The sequence below is a fragment of the Melanotaenia boesemani genome, chromosome 3 (assembly GCF_017639745.1).
Source record: "Melanotaenia boesemani isolate fMelBoe1 chromosome 3, fMelBoe1.pri, whole genome shotgun sequence".
NCBI classification, from domain to species: domain Eukaryota; kingdom Metazoa; phylum Chordata; class Actinopteri; order Atheriniformes; family Melanotaeniidae; genus Melanotaenia; species Melanotaenia boesemani.
In genome coordinates, this window is record NC_055684.1 from 35,583,889 (window position 1) to 35,599,917 (window position 16,029).

At 37.7% G+C, this 16,029-nt stretch overlaps 2 protein-coding genes across 3 annotated transcripts; one reads left to right on the forward strand and one right to left on the reverse strand.

The window, feature by feature from the left end:
- Positions 1-175: 175 nt before the first annotated feature.
- tpgs2 (tubulin polyglutamylase complex subunit 2) lies at positions 176-3,395 on the forward strand. 2 transcript variants are annotated; one of them, XM_041980617.1, is made up of 7 exons: positions 176-309; positions 412-491; positions 584-671; positions 823-966; positions 1,136-1,249; positions 1,471-1,634; positions 1,957-3,395. In XM_041980617.1, the coding sequence occupies exons 1-7, from the start codon at positions 234-236 to the stop codon at positions 2,173-2,175; spliced, it is 885 nt and encodes a 294-aa protein (XP_041836551.1). In that variant the 5' UTR covers positions 176-233; the 3' UTR covers positions 2,176-3,395. The 2 variants fall into 2 exon arrangements, with proteins under 2 accessions (XP_041836551.1, XP_041836552.1); XM_041980618.1 differs by having other exon boundaries at positions 247-335.
- Positions 3,396-4,226: 831 nt separating this feature from the next.
- Positions 4,227-9,224, reverse strand: aqp7 (aquaporin 7). Its single transcript, XM_041980616.1, has 6 exons — positions 8,907-9,224; positions 7,636-7,762; positions 7,398-7,535; positions 7,155-7,273; positions 4,805-5,022; positions 4,227-4,657 (listed from the first exon to the last, which is right to left on the reverse strand). Exons 1-6 carry the CDS (start codon positions 9,042-9,044, stop codon positions 4,468-4,470), a joined length of 930 nt encoding a protein of 309 aa, XP_041836550.1. The 5' UTR covers positions 9,045-9,224; the 3' UTR covers positions 4,227-4,467.
- Between the last annotated feature and the right edge of the window lie 6,805 nt (positions 9,225-16,029).

Genomic DNA, 16,029 nt, shown 5'->3' on the forward strand with positions numbered 1-16,029 from the left:
AGGAACAATAGTCCCGCCTTTATTTAATATCTGAAGAGCTGATTGGTTCTGTTGCCCAAACGGGGATTTCTATTGGCTTGAAAATGCGTCGCTTTTGTGTCTAAGCTGTCCTTGTTGCTTCCTGTGCGTGCGTTGTCAACCGACCTATCAGGTGCTAAGTGAAGGATGCGGTACAGTTATCATTAGTGGATGCTTGTAAGATTTTAGAAAAATTTGTAGTCGTAGTCCTTCAAATGGAAGAGACAAAAGAGAGCTTTGTGTACAAGGGTGTTGCTGAAAGACTGACACTTGGCATTACTCGAATACTCGGTTTGTAATATGACATTTGCTTTAAGGTTAGCTTCCAATAAATGCTGTCTAAATGAAAATGGAAATGTAATAAGGGTAATTAACTTGTCCTTGCTGGTCCAGATAATATGCCAGGGGTGGTGGATGTGCGTTTCGCAGAAAGGGAGCCTGCAGAAAAGAGGAGCTTGCTGTCATGGGAGCAGGTGAGAGAAATATTACAATTTATCGTGAAATTTAGGTCCCATACCTCATTGTCATGTTTATTTTTCATTGCCCATCCTTATTTATCCATCAGAAAAACACGTGTATTTTACCAGAGGATCTACGAGATTTTTATCTGACGACTGATGGATTCACATTAACCTGGAGCGTTAAACTAGATAGTAAGTTTTACGTGCGTTTATACTTAGAGTTGTATAATGTGAGACTCCTAAAAATATACATTTATTTTGTGTATTTTATTGAGATTACAACAAATGAAAGTAGCTCTTGACATGTATTATCATATTTATTGTTTGGATGTCTATTTTCCAGATGAGTGTGTGCCCTTAGGATGCATGATGATTAACAGTGTGGCTAGGTTGTGCCCACTGCTCCAACCAGTATCACTATTCTCTCTTCCCAATGCACCCTCTCTGGTTGACCTGGACTGGGAGGAGAGTAGCACAGGAGGAAGTGGTAAAATTCACCTGTCAGATCCTCTTGTGGGCCTAACACAATAATTACACCATGTCACATTCAATTATGTCTGTTTATATATGCTCACTTGTGCAGAAAGCAGGCTAATGAATGAGCTGTTGATTGGAAAGTAAATATTTATTATGGGTTCATTAATGTTTTCTGTCAGGACTGCAGCATGCACCCGCTGCACCTCATTTTGATGCCCGGAGTCGCATCTTTGAGCTGGATTCTTGTGGTGGGAATGGAAAAGTATGCCTGGTCTACAAAAACTGCACTCCAGGTGTTGTGTTTATATTCACAAATTTTACCATCTGACTAATTAAAACTTAAGCATAAAAAAGTATTAAAGAAGTGTACATTTTATTAAATCAAATTCTGTTTATTCCTATGAATGAACGGAATTTATCCGTTTATTAATTTTATGTTTAAACAGCATATGCTGTTCATTCATTTTATTGAAAAAATGTTGCATCATTTACTCCATGATCTTGTGTTTTCTAGGGGTGGTAGCCCAGCAGAGTGAGCTCTGGTTCCTGGATCGTTCACTCTGCTGGCATTTTTTGACAACAACTTTTACCTCCTACTACCGGCTGATGATAATACACCTGGGTTTGCCTGAGTGGCAGTATTCCTTCACCCCATATGGCCCAAGCCCCCAGGCTAAGGTAAAAATAACAGAGCATACAGTGCTAACAGATAAGGTCTGTTTATGATTTATTCATTTAGATTATTTTTAAATCCAAATTTTAAAACACTTAGGCAAATCATGTTTTAAGTTTGTTTTTACCAAAGCATCTGCAAATATTTTGAAGAAAAGTCCTCCTTTTACTTGTATGTACTGAATGTAAAAGTTCCTGACAACGAAAGTTACAACACTGAGTAAAAGAAGTCTTTTTTTTATTCTGTTGTAGTGTTCCTCTTACACCAATATATATCTGTGCGTGTGTGTATTACATGAAGCTGTTTATATCCTGGCTCCCTCTGCAGCAATGGGCATCACTTTATCAGCCCCTGACCTTCAGCTGTGAGCTCATTCTGGCCGATCCTACTGGAGATTCCTTTATTAACAAGCTGGATCCTACCAAGGCCTTTAAAGGTAAAACCAAGGTATCACCCCCTAAGAAGAAGCAGTCGACACAGTGCACCTCAGGGGGCACTGCCAAGGGCCAAGGCAACACAGGAAAACAAAGTGGAGCAAAGCGGTGAAAGAGTTCCCATCCAAGACAGACATTTCATGCTGCCTGACTACGTGTGTTACCAACATGGCTTAGAAGACCAGTCTGCAGCTCTTTACTAGCAATTCTGTAACGTGTAACGTGAGCGCATGTTTGAAGAGATGCCTAGCCAGGTGATTTTCTGGGTCAACAGACACTCAAGTTGGTATGTACCTGATAATGAATGTGGAACATTTAGAGATTTAGAAAAGCCTTCATTATGTTTCCCTTCTTGATCACAGTTCTTCCCTAACATGGTTTAGCTGACTGAAAAAGGTCAGTTGATTAGCTTGTCACACATTTAGAAAGACATGGATATCCTTTTTCTTTTACTGCTAAGTATTAGTGATGGAGAAATTATTTGTTGCATTAGCAACTGGTTTTCTCACAACATTTTTAGCACTCAAACTGATTTAGTCAGTGTTCACCATTGACAACACTGCAGTTACCAATAATGACACTGTCAGTTTCTAACTGCTTTTATTATCACTTGCATTGATGTGCTGCTTATTTTTGATTGATTAGTCTATAGTAGTGTACAAAAAATATAAGATTCTCAAGAAAGTTTTTAACTGGGTAACGCATTTCCCCTTTTTTAATCACTTGTGTCCAAGTGATTAAAACTCCAAGTAAAAACATCAGGTAGATAGAAGATAATGGTGTGAAACATGGATCCCCAGTTCCAAACTTTCAAAACTACGGTCCTATAGGTTTTAGATGTTTCCCAGCTGCATTGACAGCCTCGTGAAGAACTTGACAACAAGCAGTTGGAGAACCATTTGAATCAGATGTGTTGCATCAGGGAGCCTCTGAAACCTGCAGGACATTGCCCTTTGAGGTCCAGGACTGGTGATCCCTGGCGTGTAGGTTTCAGCCAGTATGAGTGGACAGTATTAACTCCGGTGTCAAACAGAAAAAAACAGTGATCATGTGATTGGATAGAACAAAAGCGCCAATAGAAACTGCTGTATGTAGTCAATAGATGCCTTCCAGCTTTTGTATGAGACATTGTTTTATCAAAGTGAGTATTAAATCAAGTTGCACTGTAACCATTATATAACTGCAGGACCTTTTATGTTAAAAATGTGTTTAGGACTTCGGCTCCTTGGTATTCATTATTCATGCACAAATGTGAGGGGGCGATATTCCAGCATTGTTATCCATCTTTATCCAAGTGCAGCTCTTATCATTAATAAAAATATACCGCTTAAAGTTGCAGTCTATCACAATAGAATAAGATCTATAAGAAAAAGGTTCATCATAATAAAAACTATATTTCTGTTTGAATATATTTGCTTCGCTGATTTTTTTATTTTAAGCTTAGCTAAATTATAAATGGTTTATTCTTTTTGTCCGTGGGACAACGGCCATATCACTGCCATGAAAGCACACAGCAGAAAATCATCATTTAAAGGGCATTGAAGAAGAAAGAGGAATCCGTTGTGGGTTTGTAAAAAGTTTGTACACATATGAGACACGCAGTGTCATATGAAACAACCTCATTAAAGAAGCGAAAACATTAAAAAGATAAGCAAATTTGGGATAGCTCATGGGAGAACACGAGTAGACATTGTTCTGTTTTTTCCCAGATAGAAATCTCTGACAGAGGAGCTTGTTTAAGCCAGGGGAAGTAATTTAGCCTACCTATCTGCATTTTGACCACCAGATATCAGTAATTGCTACACACTGTTCCCGTAACAAACCTTATCAAACACCAAGGATTACGATTGTGGCCCAAAAAACACCAGACAGCTTTTGCTGCTGCCTGCTGTGGACTTGAGAGGTAGAAAGACAGATGTGTTTATGATTTTTGGTGGTGCCGCTTCCCTTTCAAGCTATGAGGAGCCAGTTCCTGCTGCTTTTTTTTCTATTTATTTTCAAAAGGATTCATGCAGTATGTGTGTTGTTTACTTCTTTATACATGCCCCAAAGTTCCACAGAACTTGTAGGTCCCCAGTTGATAGCTGTAAAGTTTTCAGTGTTTTCCAAGGTTAGCTCAGCGGCTTTTACCTCAGTAAAATGAAAAGTGTGAACCAGAGCATATGACTTTCTTCAGTGTTCTTTTATAAAAATATTTCTTGTTATTTCTAATCTTTTTCTTTTGATACAGATTATAAGTAACATGGATTTGTAGGAAAATGCTAGTTGTAAAAGTGCTTCTGTCTCCAATGTAAGCAGCTGGCTTTGGTCCTTTTAAAGCTTTATCATCATGGAATGTTTCGAGAGCGTGCACACATTTGCACAGATGCATGTGCACTTATTTGTTTGTACAGATTTGGGAAGGTCATACACATTCATTAGAACAGATGGTTTGTTCTTTCTCCAGAGGGAAAGACTCTTCCTCCACTTGCTCCTCACGCTGACCAGAGAGGGGTGGGTGGTGCAGTTCTACAAGGGCTTTGTATACTCCTGCTCCCAGCACTCCTCCAATAGTGGGAGCAACAACAGGTACCCACCACCACCCATTTCCAGCCCTATAAAGACAGAATACCCCAACGTAATTGCAAGGAACAAAAGGCAAGTTAATTTTCCTATGAGACCTAATTAAAGTGGTAAAATTCATCAAGACACTATCTCATATTTGTATCTGTTCATTAAAAATAAGATTCCCTCCTGATTACCTGAACACATCGACTCCCCAGCCTGCAATAGCAGTGAAGACCCTGGCTCCAATGTCTCTAGTGGGGTTGATGGCACAGCCGCTGTTGCTACCCAGAGAAATGCCAATGAGTAGCACCACGAGACCCACTGTGATAGGCTCACTGCCCGCAGCAGCCGGTTGGTTTCTCTGGTCGAACAGAGCCATCAGGCACAGCAGCAGCATCGCTGTGCCAAACACCTGCCACACACACAGAATAAGCATCAGCATACAACTCCATTAGCACAAAAATAGGGATGTTGGAACAAAACACTAGTGATTTACATGTAATTTAAAGCCTAATTTTAATTGAGTTATCATACAATATATTGGGATTTTATTGTTTTTAATTATTGTTTTTATTATTTACTAGGATTTTTCTCCTTAAAAATAATTTTAAATGTTCTTATTTGCTGCGAAGGAAAAAGGAAGCTTCCCTATAAACAATCTGTCTCCTACATCAACAATGTCTGTCAAGTTTATCTCCTTCAAAATAAGAGTTCCATGCTGGAATAACTTGAGTGCAATGTGTTGCTCTTTCCAACTTCCTGGTTCCTTAATCAATCATATGCGACTCCCCACGGTTGCCTAACAACAACAAGGCAGCGTTTGGTATTTTATGTCGGCAAAAGAGGAGCAGTGTGCAGGTATGGAAGCTAGTTAAAGAAGCGAACTGAAAATGGTTTCAGAAAAACCTAAAAAAAAAAAAAGCCTCGGCATCCTGCTAAAGAAGCAAATGACCAAAAACAGAATAAAACAAGGATCAGTATTGGAGAATCTTTTGCAAGATGGAGAAGTCTGAGCTGGCAAAGTTTCTCCTCGACAGGTAAGCACTGGAATTTTGCTTAAGTTAACCGAAAAGTTTATCTTGATTTACAAAGTCTAATTTATTTCTCTGCACTCATTAAATTAATTTGTGTGACTGTATGGATGTATAAGTGGAGTAAATTGGTGGCCTATTAGTTTACAACAACAAATGTAATGATGTTTGGGCCACTTGAATACTGTGTTTGGCCTTATAAACTGCCCATTCATGGCATTTGTTGATTAATGTAGCTTTTGTTTACACTCTATTTTATGCTAACGTAAATTTGCGCATCATGATGTTTGCTGGCACTATGTTCTCCGTCCTTCATAGACTGTATAAAAGAACCGTCATCATACAAACCAGCAACCTACGTGAAACTCTCTGAGGGGGAGGGGAGAGAACGCTCTCTGTGTTTTTCTCTTTCGACTGCAGTTCTGATTTGAAACACTAGGTGTCAATGCTACTTATTTTGCCTTTAAAATAATAAATGGCTATTTCAGAAGTTAGCTAATACATCAGATCACGGATGCTAATGTTTGAGCCAGATTTTGATAACAGACAGTATCTGTCCTGTTTAGCCAGGAGAGCAAATATTAATATTCTGGGTCTTGTGTGCATTCTTTTCTTTGCTTGTTTTTTTTTTTTTTTTTTTTTTTTATTATTTTTCTTAATGGAATTTTAACCTTATGGGTATAGTGAAGTGAATTCAGTAATAAATGTTTTCTAAGCTGCACCTGATGCCATGCAGTGATTTACATCAAAGTTTGTCATGCAGTGCAGTCTGAGTGCTTGAAAATCCGTCACTCATTGCAGGCTTTCAGCAGGTTGCTCATTGTTTAAGCTGTTTGTTCCCCAGGATTCTCTGAATTCTTTTGTGATATTATGTTGATGAAATCTCCAGTTTTCCATGAAAAACTGGAGATTCTTTCACAGTGGTTAGCGTAGCACTTTTTCCGCCATGTATATCCTCTCAAAAGATTCTGCTTTTTACACCTTGGATGACCCTGTGACAATGTTGATGTTGTATCCACGTTGCATGCACTACATCTCATTTCTGCAACTTTATTCTCCCCGCGGTGCATATATAATATTTTTGTTTAGTTTTCAGAAAGCAGCGAGGACATATGGCAGGGATGTCCAGTGTCAGTCCTCGATGGCCGCTGTCCTGCCAGTTTTAGATGTTTCTCCTGCTACAACACACCTGATTCAAATGCAGTGAATGTTTCGTGTTATAACAATAAAACGTATCTTGTCATCATGTCAAAAGTTTCACATTTTCAGGTCAAATTTTTTTCCCTTGGATGGCAGCACTACACATCCGTAGTACTGCAATAAACATGGGGTCTAAATATTTTATCAAATCATTACAATCTGTTTACATTTTACAGCTTTAGAGCGTTTTGGCAAATTACGCTGTAGCTACAAGATTTAAAAAAAAATTATTAAATAGAGAGTTTTGTTGGAAATTAAGTCAGATTATAGTCAGTTCTTAGTTTTAACCCTTTAAATTCAGGTGTGTGCTGACCTGATCAGCAAATCCAGCCATCAAGGAGAGGTAGGGTGCAGGATAGGTGGCAAAAATGCCGGCTGTGGCCTTTGCTCCAGTTACAGTCAGGTTTCCCCCACAGTAATCATGAATTGCTTCTGTAGATATATTGACAGTGGAGATGGTCATTGATTTGACAGAAAAAAAGGAGATAACAGTATCAACTATGGAAATATAATCTGTGATTAGTGTGTTTGAACGTGTACAGTAGTGTATTTTTACCATAGTAGATAGCATAAATGGTCCCTGATGCAAGAAATGTGCCTAACAGCTGTGCAAAAATATATACTGGAAGTATCTTCCATGCTAGGCGACCAAACACACACATTGTGAAAGACACTGCTCCATTCATATGAGCCCCTGGAAAAGAAAACAATCTGATTTAACAAAAGCATAATTATATCTGAAACAAATGGGCTGTAAAGCTCTTTGAAGTATTTATAAGGGTCAGCTCACATACCTGAGACTTTTCCTCCGACATGTACCCCCATAGCAACACCAAGCGCAAAACCAGCGTTGGTGCTTATGTAATGACCAAACTCTCCTTTTCCAGTCACCACCTGGGCCACAGACCCGAGGCCAAAGGCCTGGATACAAAGACAACGTTAATTTAAGCCTAATTAAATAGAATTATAAAGATTAGGGTTATTTGACTGATTTGTTCTCAGTTTGTTTACCAAGTCAGTCAGAAAGCCAGACCTCAAGTAAAAACTTAGTTTTATTTTAAAATAAACCATGTTAACCCTTCTACTGATTGCCTAACCATTTAGTACAGCATTTTTTTCACTCAATATAATAAATTTTATTAACCATTTGTGAAAATAAACTGGTGTAATCCACCTCTGCCACTTGCTTTGGGTTTATAATGCCAAAAATAACTGTTTATTTTCCCATTACTGTTTTAACTTCTGACCACTTCACCATTGTTTTATTAGTTATTTCAACCATTTGTTACAAACTTTGATTCTTCCTGTTATTGTTGAAAGGGGAATAGAATGCTCTTTTGCTCTTGCCCTTAGTGCAACTTTAAAGGGTTAATTTTTTTTCTGGTACAAAACATGCTGAAGTAAAGGATTTTCTCACTTCCACTGAACTTGAGGAAAAGCTGATGCTAAAAGCTTCAGCCATTCATTCAGGAAAAAGGAAGTGTGTGTGTGTGTGTGTGTGTGTGTGTGCGTGTGCGTGTGTGTGTGTGTGTGTGTGGAAAGTCAGTATTTAGGCTAAGGGTTAGCCATTTATAAAATGTAAAAGTGCCAGTATGACTTCCCTCATGTTGAACTACATTTCATTTTCAGCATATCTTCCCTGTGCATGTTTGTGTTGTTCTCCCAGGAGTCAAAGTGTTGGATTATTGTAACAGCTGTCAGATAACATATGACTTTTGAAACCTTGTCCATGTGGCCCACTACCTGACCAGTCCTCTGGTAGCACTGTATTTCCTGCTTCACCCACTGGCATCCACCAATCCCCACTCAGCACTCAAATGACCACAGAAATCACGTGTTTTTATCTTTTTAGGACTCACGATGTGTTATCATGGTAAATAGCATGGCATTAATAATTAATTATCTATGTTTTTCACAGATAAGCGAGCAGTAATGTTTGATAACAGATAAAATGAAGCCATCACCAGAGTGATGGATGTAACATGTAGAAATCACATATTATTATATTGAGTATCATATAGGCACAGTGAACTTTAAATACTCTTAATAATGAATGTATGCTTACCATCATGACGTATGTGGAAAGGAATTCAGCAAGTCCCACACGAACAAATTCATTCCTCAGCCAAACTTTGGGTCGGGTAACATCAGTTCCTTTCCGCCGAGAGACCCCTAGCTCTACTGTCTGTACAAAGTCCTTCATTTCTCTTTCTCCACTTGTTTTGGCAAAGGTTATTTTCAGTTCAGCAAAAATAAATATCTGTCAAGTCTCACTAAAGCAGTTGTGAAGTGTCTCTCTTGTCACACTATATTTACGAATAAAACAAATAACTTTCCCTTTACTCTTTTATTTTCACTTTGTCTCTCATTGTCATTAGGACGTGTCCACAATTTATAGCCTGGATCCAACCCCCTCCTCTTGGATATGCTCAAACACACATGTCGATCCTCCAATAACTCTGTAGTCTGACAGTTGACCAATGAGGACAAAGGGCTTCTCTAGACAAGCTGACTACTGTACTAAACCTAAATGTAAACATACTACACTAATTCACCCCAGGATTTCCTAATGAATGTTTTTACATGCTCATCAACATTTCTCCATGTTCTACTGTTTGACTTTAAAAATTGTCAAAGCACAGGACTGTGGGGAAAAAAAAACAGGAAATATTGATTAAAAGTTCCAATGTTGTGCATTATCTTGACGTCACAGTGGAAATTTACAAAACTCATGTATGTTTATTGCACCTAAACATGTTTGAAGAGCATAAAGCACATGGAGACACAAATAGTAACAGAAAGAGCTGATTAAATCCCAGAAACTAGAACTCACATCTTCTCAAACAGCATATTCTCCAGTGTTAATTTTCCAAAGTATAAAAAAGGGATGAGTGGATGAATAGATGTTTTAATAAAATCACTGGTGTGCAGCGCTTGCTGGAACTGATTTCTTTTCTTCTAGTGTCACCTAGAGGCTGATGTTTGCAGCTTGTAATAAAGCATCTCAAGAATCAGTATCAATTGCCAAATGGTGTAATACACTTATACATATGGCTGATTAACTCAGTCATATTTTAAAAAAAAATCTAAAACCAGAGTGCTCTCTGCTAAAACATGAAAAAACAAAACAATCTCCTGAAATAATTTTTATCAGTCTATTCTCTCATCTACTTATCCCTGCATATTCCTATCAGTTCCAGCTGTGATTTGTCATCTCATTCAATTTACAAATTTAGCAAATGTCAAATTTATCTTTATAGCACATTTTAAAACAACCAGGTAGACCAAAGTGCTTTACAAGCTAATTTAAAAACAAGAACAAAGACAATGAAAACTAAAAGCAACAGATACATTAAATTTGACTAAAAACATCTAAGGACAAAAAAAAGAAAAAAACACAACATAGAAATCTGATGGCATTCAAACCTAATCCCAATTAAAAGCCAAGGAGACAAAAAGATTTAGAAGTGTGAATATTGTGTGGCAGGTTGGTTAAATAGCTAGGTGCCATACCATTTAAAACTTTAAAAGGAAGTAAAAGTAACTTAAAACCAATATGAAAACAGACCTGAACCCAGTTAAAGTGGCTCTATTATTCTCATTTCAGGCTAATTTGTTTTAATACGTGAGTCCACAAGGGCAGGAATTAATCAAGCATTTTTACACCCCCCTTTATTTTATAACGACCCTTTCCGCAAACGTAGGTCCTCAGATTGCAGTTTCACAATGTAACAGTATCCACTTCCTCAACACCTGGCAATCCTTATTCTGAGCCACTCTATCCAATTTTTTTGGATAAACCTGTCAATAGATAGATTTGCACACATATCTAACATAATCAACTATTTAATTTTTTATAGACAGAGGCATACACACAAATAAAGAGATCGATATGATAGAGACATGTTCATATCAATTTATTTACCCTTCTTAAGGTTCCAAAGGTCATAGTACTGCAGTATAGCTCACTTTCTCAGATATTTCTGAACCTGTGTTTGACAGTCAGTGGCAATGTAGTCCACTTTCAAATCATTCGATTCTAGAAGGTCCAGGCCTCTTCTGGGTCCTTCTTTTTCCATGTACGCACTGCCACCAAACAGAAATAAAGAAGTTGCTTGAAGGATTAAATGTGAAGCATACCTGTACAAGTTGTATGTCCAGAATCTTGTTGCTGACTTCTTTGTCACAGAATGCTGTGATGCAACACACACAGCATTTGGAGGTTCAAACTCCTGGGGTCAACAGAATCTCAGTACAATGTAGAAGCACAGACTGAGGCATGCTAGAATGAAAATACTCAGCTATTTGGTGGATAAACTTCTTTTAAAGTCCAAGCAGTCTCACTCTGTAGACAAACTTATTTTTAATTTCTTCTTTTAAAAGTTCAAGTTTTTACTTTTCTTATTTAAAAAAAGGTCAAAAGGGCAAGATGATCCAGAAATTTACTGTGCACATCATTCCCACAGCTTTCTCACCTCTACTTCTTTCATTATCTTAGGTGGGACCGGCTATTGGGAGGATGGAGCGCAGATCAACCTACATTTTGCATATTCTATAAAGGTTCAAGGGACATCTTAGTTGGCGTTCAGTCTTCAGACTTCCTGAGCTGACCCATTTCTGTCTGGCTATAGAGAGAGGAACGCTGAACCCATATCTATTCTATTCTATTCTATTCTACAGTCATTTAGCAGATGCTTTTAGCCAAAGCGACTCACATTTGAGAGTAAGAACAACAAGCAAGAATTCAGACAAGACGGGACGTCATAATTAAGTGGTAGTCAGATTCCTGTGAGTCCAGTTGGACCCAGGTGCCGTCATGTAGTGCCAGAGGCAATGCGTATAATTTTGAGCGTGTGACTACTAATTACAATATGCAAAAGATCTTGCTGAGAGTTTGACCGAGGAGAAGGTAAATTCTCAACACCCGGCCGCTGGGAATCCCAGAAGTACTCTGAAAAAAATAATAAAATTTCAAATTTAGTGAAAGTTGAACAATAACAGTGTGGATTGTTAGGTCAAAAATGACATATTTGCAGTGAAGATGTGACAAAACAGGTTGAAGGACACGTCAAATTAATTTGACATAAGACCTTGCTTTGTGTTGTCCTATGAAATGGGACAAGGCAGCCATTAGAACTGAGGGTGGTGATCGCTGGGTCCTTCCAGAATTGGCAGACAATTTATGCATAGAAACATTTGAAAAATTAACTATTTATTTAAGAGTAATTTGTCATGTATTTTTGAAAATAGCATAATAAACAAGCAAAAAATGTGTTCGTCCAGTTTAAGCATAAAAAATATATTTTTTATGAGACGTTTTATTTGGTGTGCAACATGCTTAGTGCAACTCTGTTATAAATACTCAGGAACCCCAAAATCATATAAAATATTTAAATGCCAACAAGATCACAAATTGGGTATGATTAAATATATAAAGGCAAACATGAAAAACAGTGTTAAAGTGAGCCAACAAACAAAAAAAATGAGAATAAAAAAAGAGCAACGGTCATTAGCTGATGTTGTAGAAAAATTACCAAGAGTCTGGAAAGTATAGTACAATTTATTAAAGGGAAAATGAACAAAAGACAAATAACTTCCAAGTAATGAGAGTAGTCGTCCTGACTCGCGTGAAGTCAGGAGAGACTGGGGAGGCAAGAGGAAAAACAATAGTTATACATTTCTTTAGAAAGAATCCTCCTTCCTGAAGACCTTGGGTGGACACATAACTCCAAGAGCTGGCGTCAAAGCAGCCTCACATAGTTGTGTCTCCACCAGAACAGTCTGACTAAGGGTCTGAGGAAGGAATAGATAAAGGTCATCTTAACCTTGTAGTGAACTTTTAACAGAGCATGTATATGAAGAGAATAAACCTTAAAATTTAATTAAAGCATGATGAGTAAAAATGTGCAATGTAAAAAGCGTAATATAGTAACAATCAGTGTAAATACAATTTATAAATTAATATAGTAAACAAAGTAATTAAAGGTGTGATTATAGTATTATATATAGAGCATAATAAGCTAAATGTTTAAACATGTCCATGTTTAACAGTCATGGCTGCCAAAGTGTGTGTTGTGTGAGGGGAGAAATGAGGGTAAACACATCCTTAAGGGGAAAACCAGCTGAGATCATCCCTCAATGGTTAGAAAACAAATATTTTTCCCACTCTGTTTACATTTAACCTGGCAGTGGGTCTCAATCATCTCTTGGATGATGCCTGGGTAGATTGTATGGTCATACACTGCCAGGACACATCATTTCCCCACATTCTCTGGATTGTTCAATTGCAATTCTTTTGGTGTGCTGTGAATGGGAACATCTGTGGGGTTCTGTGTAAGTTTACAGCTGAAGTGCTTGTTTTTTTGGCAATCACACTCCAGATTTCCTGTTGCAGAGCACATACAGCTGACATCATGGTGGAGAATCGTGGCTGGTGACAGAGTTACCACCAGATGGAGCCTGGCATTTCCTTCACTGGCTGCTCCTCAATGTAAAACTATTTCACCTTTGATCCCTTACTCAGAACCTGGTGCAAAGAGAATGCTGTGGGGATATCAACCCTTTGGCTGACAAGCTCTTTTTTCCCTCCTCTTCAATAAGCGACCCACACCATCTGGGACCCCTTTGCCATAAGCAGTCTCAAAAAAGTTCTGAGTTCCTCTTGTAAACCCTTTCTTGAAGATTTCAGTAATGAAGCGCAACAAGCATATTATGCTAAATTATACACACATTTAATCTTACTTTAGATAATGGATTGCCCCTTCTGAGTAAACTGAAAAAGATGCAACCCTGTTACTGTAATTAGAGTAACCGGGTTGAAATTTAATGCTAATGTGAGCTTTTATTCAGGAAAATAGTCTAGCTGTGAAATGTCATGTTACTGTTAACACTGAGGACAGAGTTAGTTATATTAAATAATAGAGAAAAAAATTAAATTAGTGTTACTTTTACAGTATGAGTAACAGGGTTGCATTAGAGCGACACAGTCAAGGCTACAATGATTGGAAAAATATGAAAAACTTGGTCCTTGGTCTGACCATGCTGGTAGCATAAATCTTAATTTGTTATTTCTTCCGTGTCATGTGACTCACTGTTTTTCATCTTCTTTCCATGCTAAAATACGTTTTGATAGCAGGGTTACTATTGCTGATTAATAAATTAACTGTTTCAATAATCAAAGAGAAAAAGTGCATTAAAAACTTATTCTAATGGTTATATTTGACAAGCAGGTTTGTCATCTAGAAGAAAGCACAAGAGAAATGTCATTTTAGGAGGTGCTTGAGATCCAAACGGTAGTTTGAACAATATTTTAGAACATATTTTCCAACAACTATATTTGCATTTTTTCTCAAGATCAGTGTAATTTACACAAGCAGTTCGTGTATTAGTGTATTGTACACTAATTACTTGAAAATTTACTGGTGGGATGTAAAATATCCTCCAATTCTGGAATGTCCCCGCTACTTTTCAGGCCTCCCATGTACATTTATTGTTTTACATGGCTAATCAGATGGAGGTTTTTAGACTGATCGTTATGTTTGTAGCATCCCCCCATGTACATATATTGTTTCATGAAAGTTACAGAACATATGAAGATGAAATATGTTAGAATATTGCAGAATATTTCTCAAATGCCATAGTTTCAATAAAAGGCATTAGTCATTTCCATCTACAGTGTTGATCACTGACTTTCTGGTCATTACATGTGTGTTACCTGCTGGTAGCCATCAGGTAAAGTATAGCTGTGTCCCATTTCAGGGTCTGCACATGTGTGCAGACTATACATGGCTACGGAGTGTCCTACGTAGTCTGCACACTCTGCTTAACCTTTGTGCAATCCTACCCAACAAGAATTTTCCATAGCAGTAACGTAGGACGCTGAATCACTTCTGAAATTACTAAGTTTGTACATCATAAGATGTTCATTCTAGTGAACGTTAACACCAACTACGTAATTATGTATAAAAGTAAAAGAAAAAACTGTCTGACCTCTGTTGTTTTCCAGCCAGAAGACACTTCACACACCCCTTAAAAAATCCACAAATATCAAATATGACAAAATGTAAAGCCAGCGTTTAACATGTTTTTAATGTGCTTGGTTTTGTCACGTTTCTACTAAAATGTAGTAAAAGAAGGAAAAAAAACTTACTCTTCTGAGCATGGTTGTTCATTCGCCATCGTCTTGTGCGCAATGAATTCTGGGAGAAAAGAGGCCAATTTCCAAATTTTGGCTGCATGTCTTACAGGCACACGTAAATATGAGCACATCACCCCCAATCCTGGCTTCTTTCAACTGGACTCCCATCAAGCTGAGGATGGATTTTAAGATTTTGTTTGTTATTAAATGACTTCATGGTTTAGCCCCCTCTTACTTAGCAGATCTTTTATGCCCTTACACTCCACATACATTGTTGAGGTCCTCTGGCCAAAGACTCTTGGAGGTCTCTACGTTAAGGTTGATTCTCCGGGGATGTCAATTCTTTGCAGTTGCTGCCCCTCATATCAGAGCTGCTCCTACACTTTTAAAGTTTGCTGAAGACACATTTTATTCTTTACCTTTCTTAATGTGCATTAGTTGACCTTGTTCTATGTTTGTTTTTACATGTGCTTTATAAATAAAGTTGCCTTGCCTGGACTGTATAAATGAAGCTAGTCTTCAGATGTAAAGCCTTTGAAGAAAATAGACAACCTTTCAAAAAGCATCAGCTTCTGTTGTGACATACTAATTTCAGGAAAATAGCATGGGTTTTCAGTCATGCAGGTCATGGTAACCATAACAACTTGAGTAAAAGTAAGTGGACCTCTTTTCTGGTTCTTTAAGAGTTTTTAGCTTTAATTCAAATAACTTCTTCAGCTTTAACTCATCTGTAGGAAGATTGGTTTTATAAGCTGTAAAAGTAACCTTCTCATGTGATGGTTGTTTAAAGTCATATATGTTTACCTGCCTGACCAAACCTGTTTTGGTCACATGATTTAGTGTATGACTTGTTATGAAACTGCCTGGGGAGCAGCATAAAGGTTCTGGGTAGGTGATACTTGAGGCCATCTTCTCTGTGCAGAGATATTTTTACAGTTAAACAACTTTGTTAAACTAAAACAAAAAAGCTCAATCGTGTTAAAACTGAAAAACCACTTTAACAAGTAAACATACATAACCAGTATCAGGAGGAGATGCCCTTCATGCCCAT

Coding starts and splice junctions, on each gene's coding strand:
- tpgs2 (XM_041980617.1), top strand. CDS start 234: ATGGAAGAGACAAAAGAGAGCTTTGTGTACAAGGGTGTTGCTGAAAGA. Junction 967..1,135: donor GAGTAGCACAGGAGGAAGTG/GTAAAATTCACC, acceptor GTTTTCTGTCAG/GACTGCAGCATGCACCCGCT. Junction 1,635..1,956: donor GCCCAAGCCCCCAGGCTAAG/GTAAAAATAACA, acceptor CTCCCTCTGCAG/CAATGGGCATCACTTTATCA.
- aqp7 (XM_041980616.1), bottom strand. CDS start 9,044: ATGAAGGACTTTGTACAGACAGTAGAGCTAGGGGTCTCTCGGCGGAAA. Junction 7,274..7,397: donor CATTTATGCTATCTACTATG/GTAAAAATACAC, acceptor ATATATCTACAG/AAGCAATTCATGATTACTGT. Junction 4,658..4,804: donor TGGGGAGTCGATGTGTTCAG/GTAATCAGGAGG, acceptor CTGTCTTTATAG/GGCTGGAAATGGGTGGTGGT.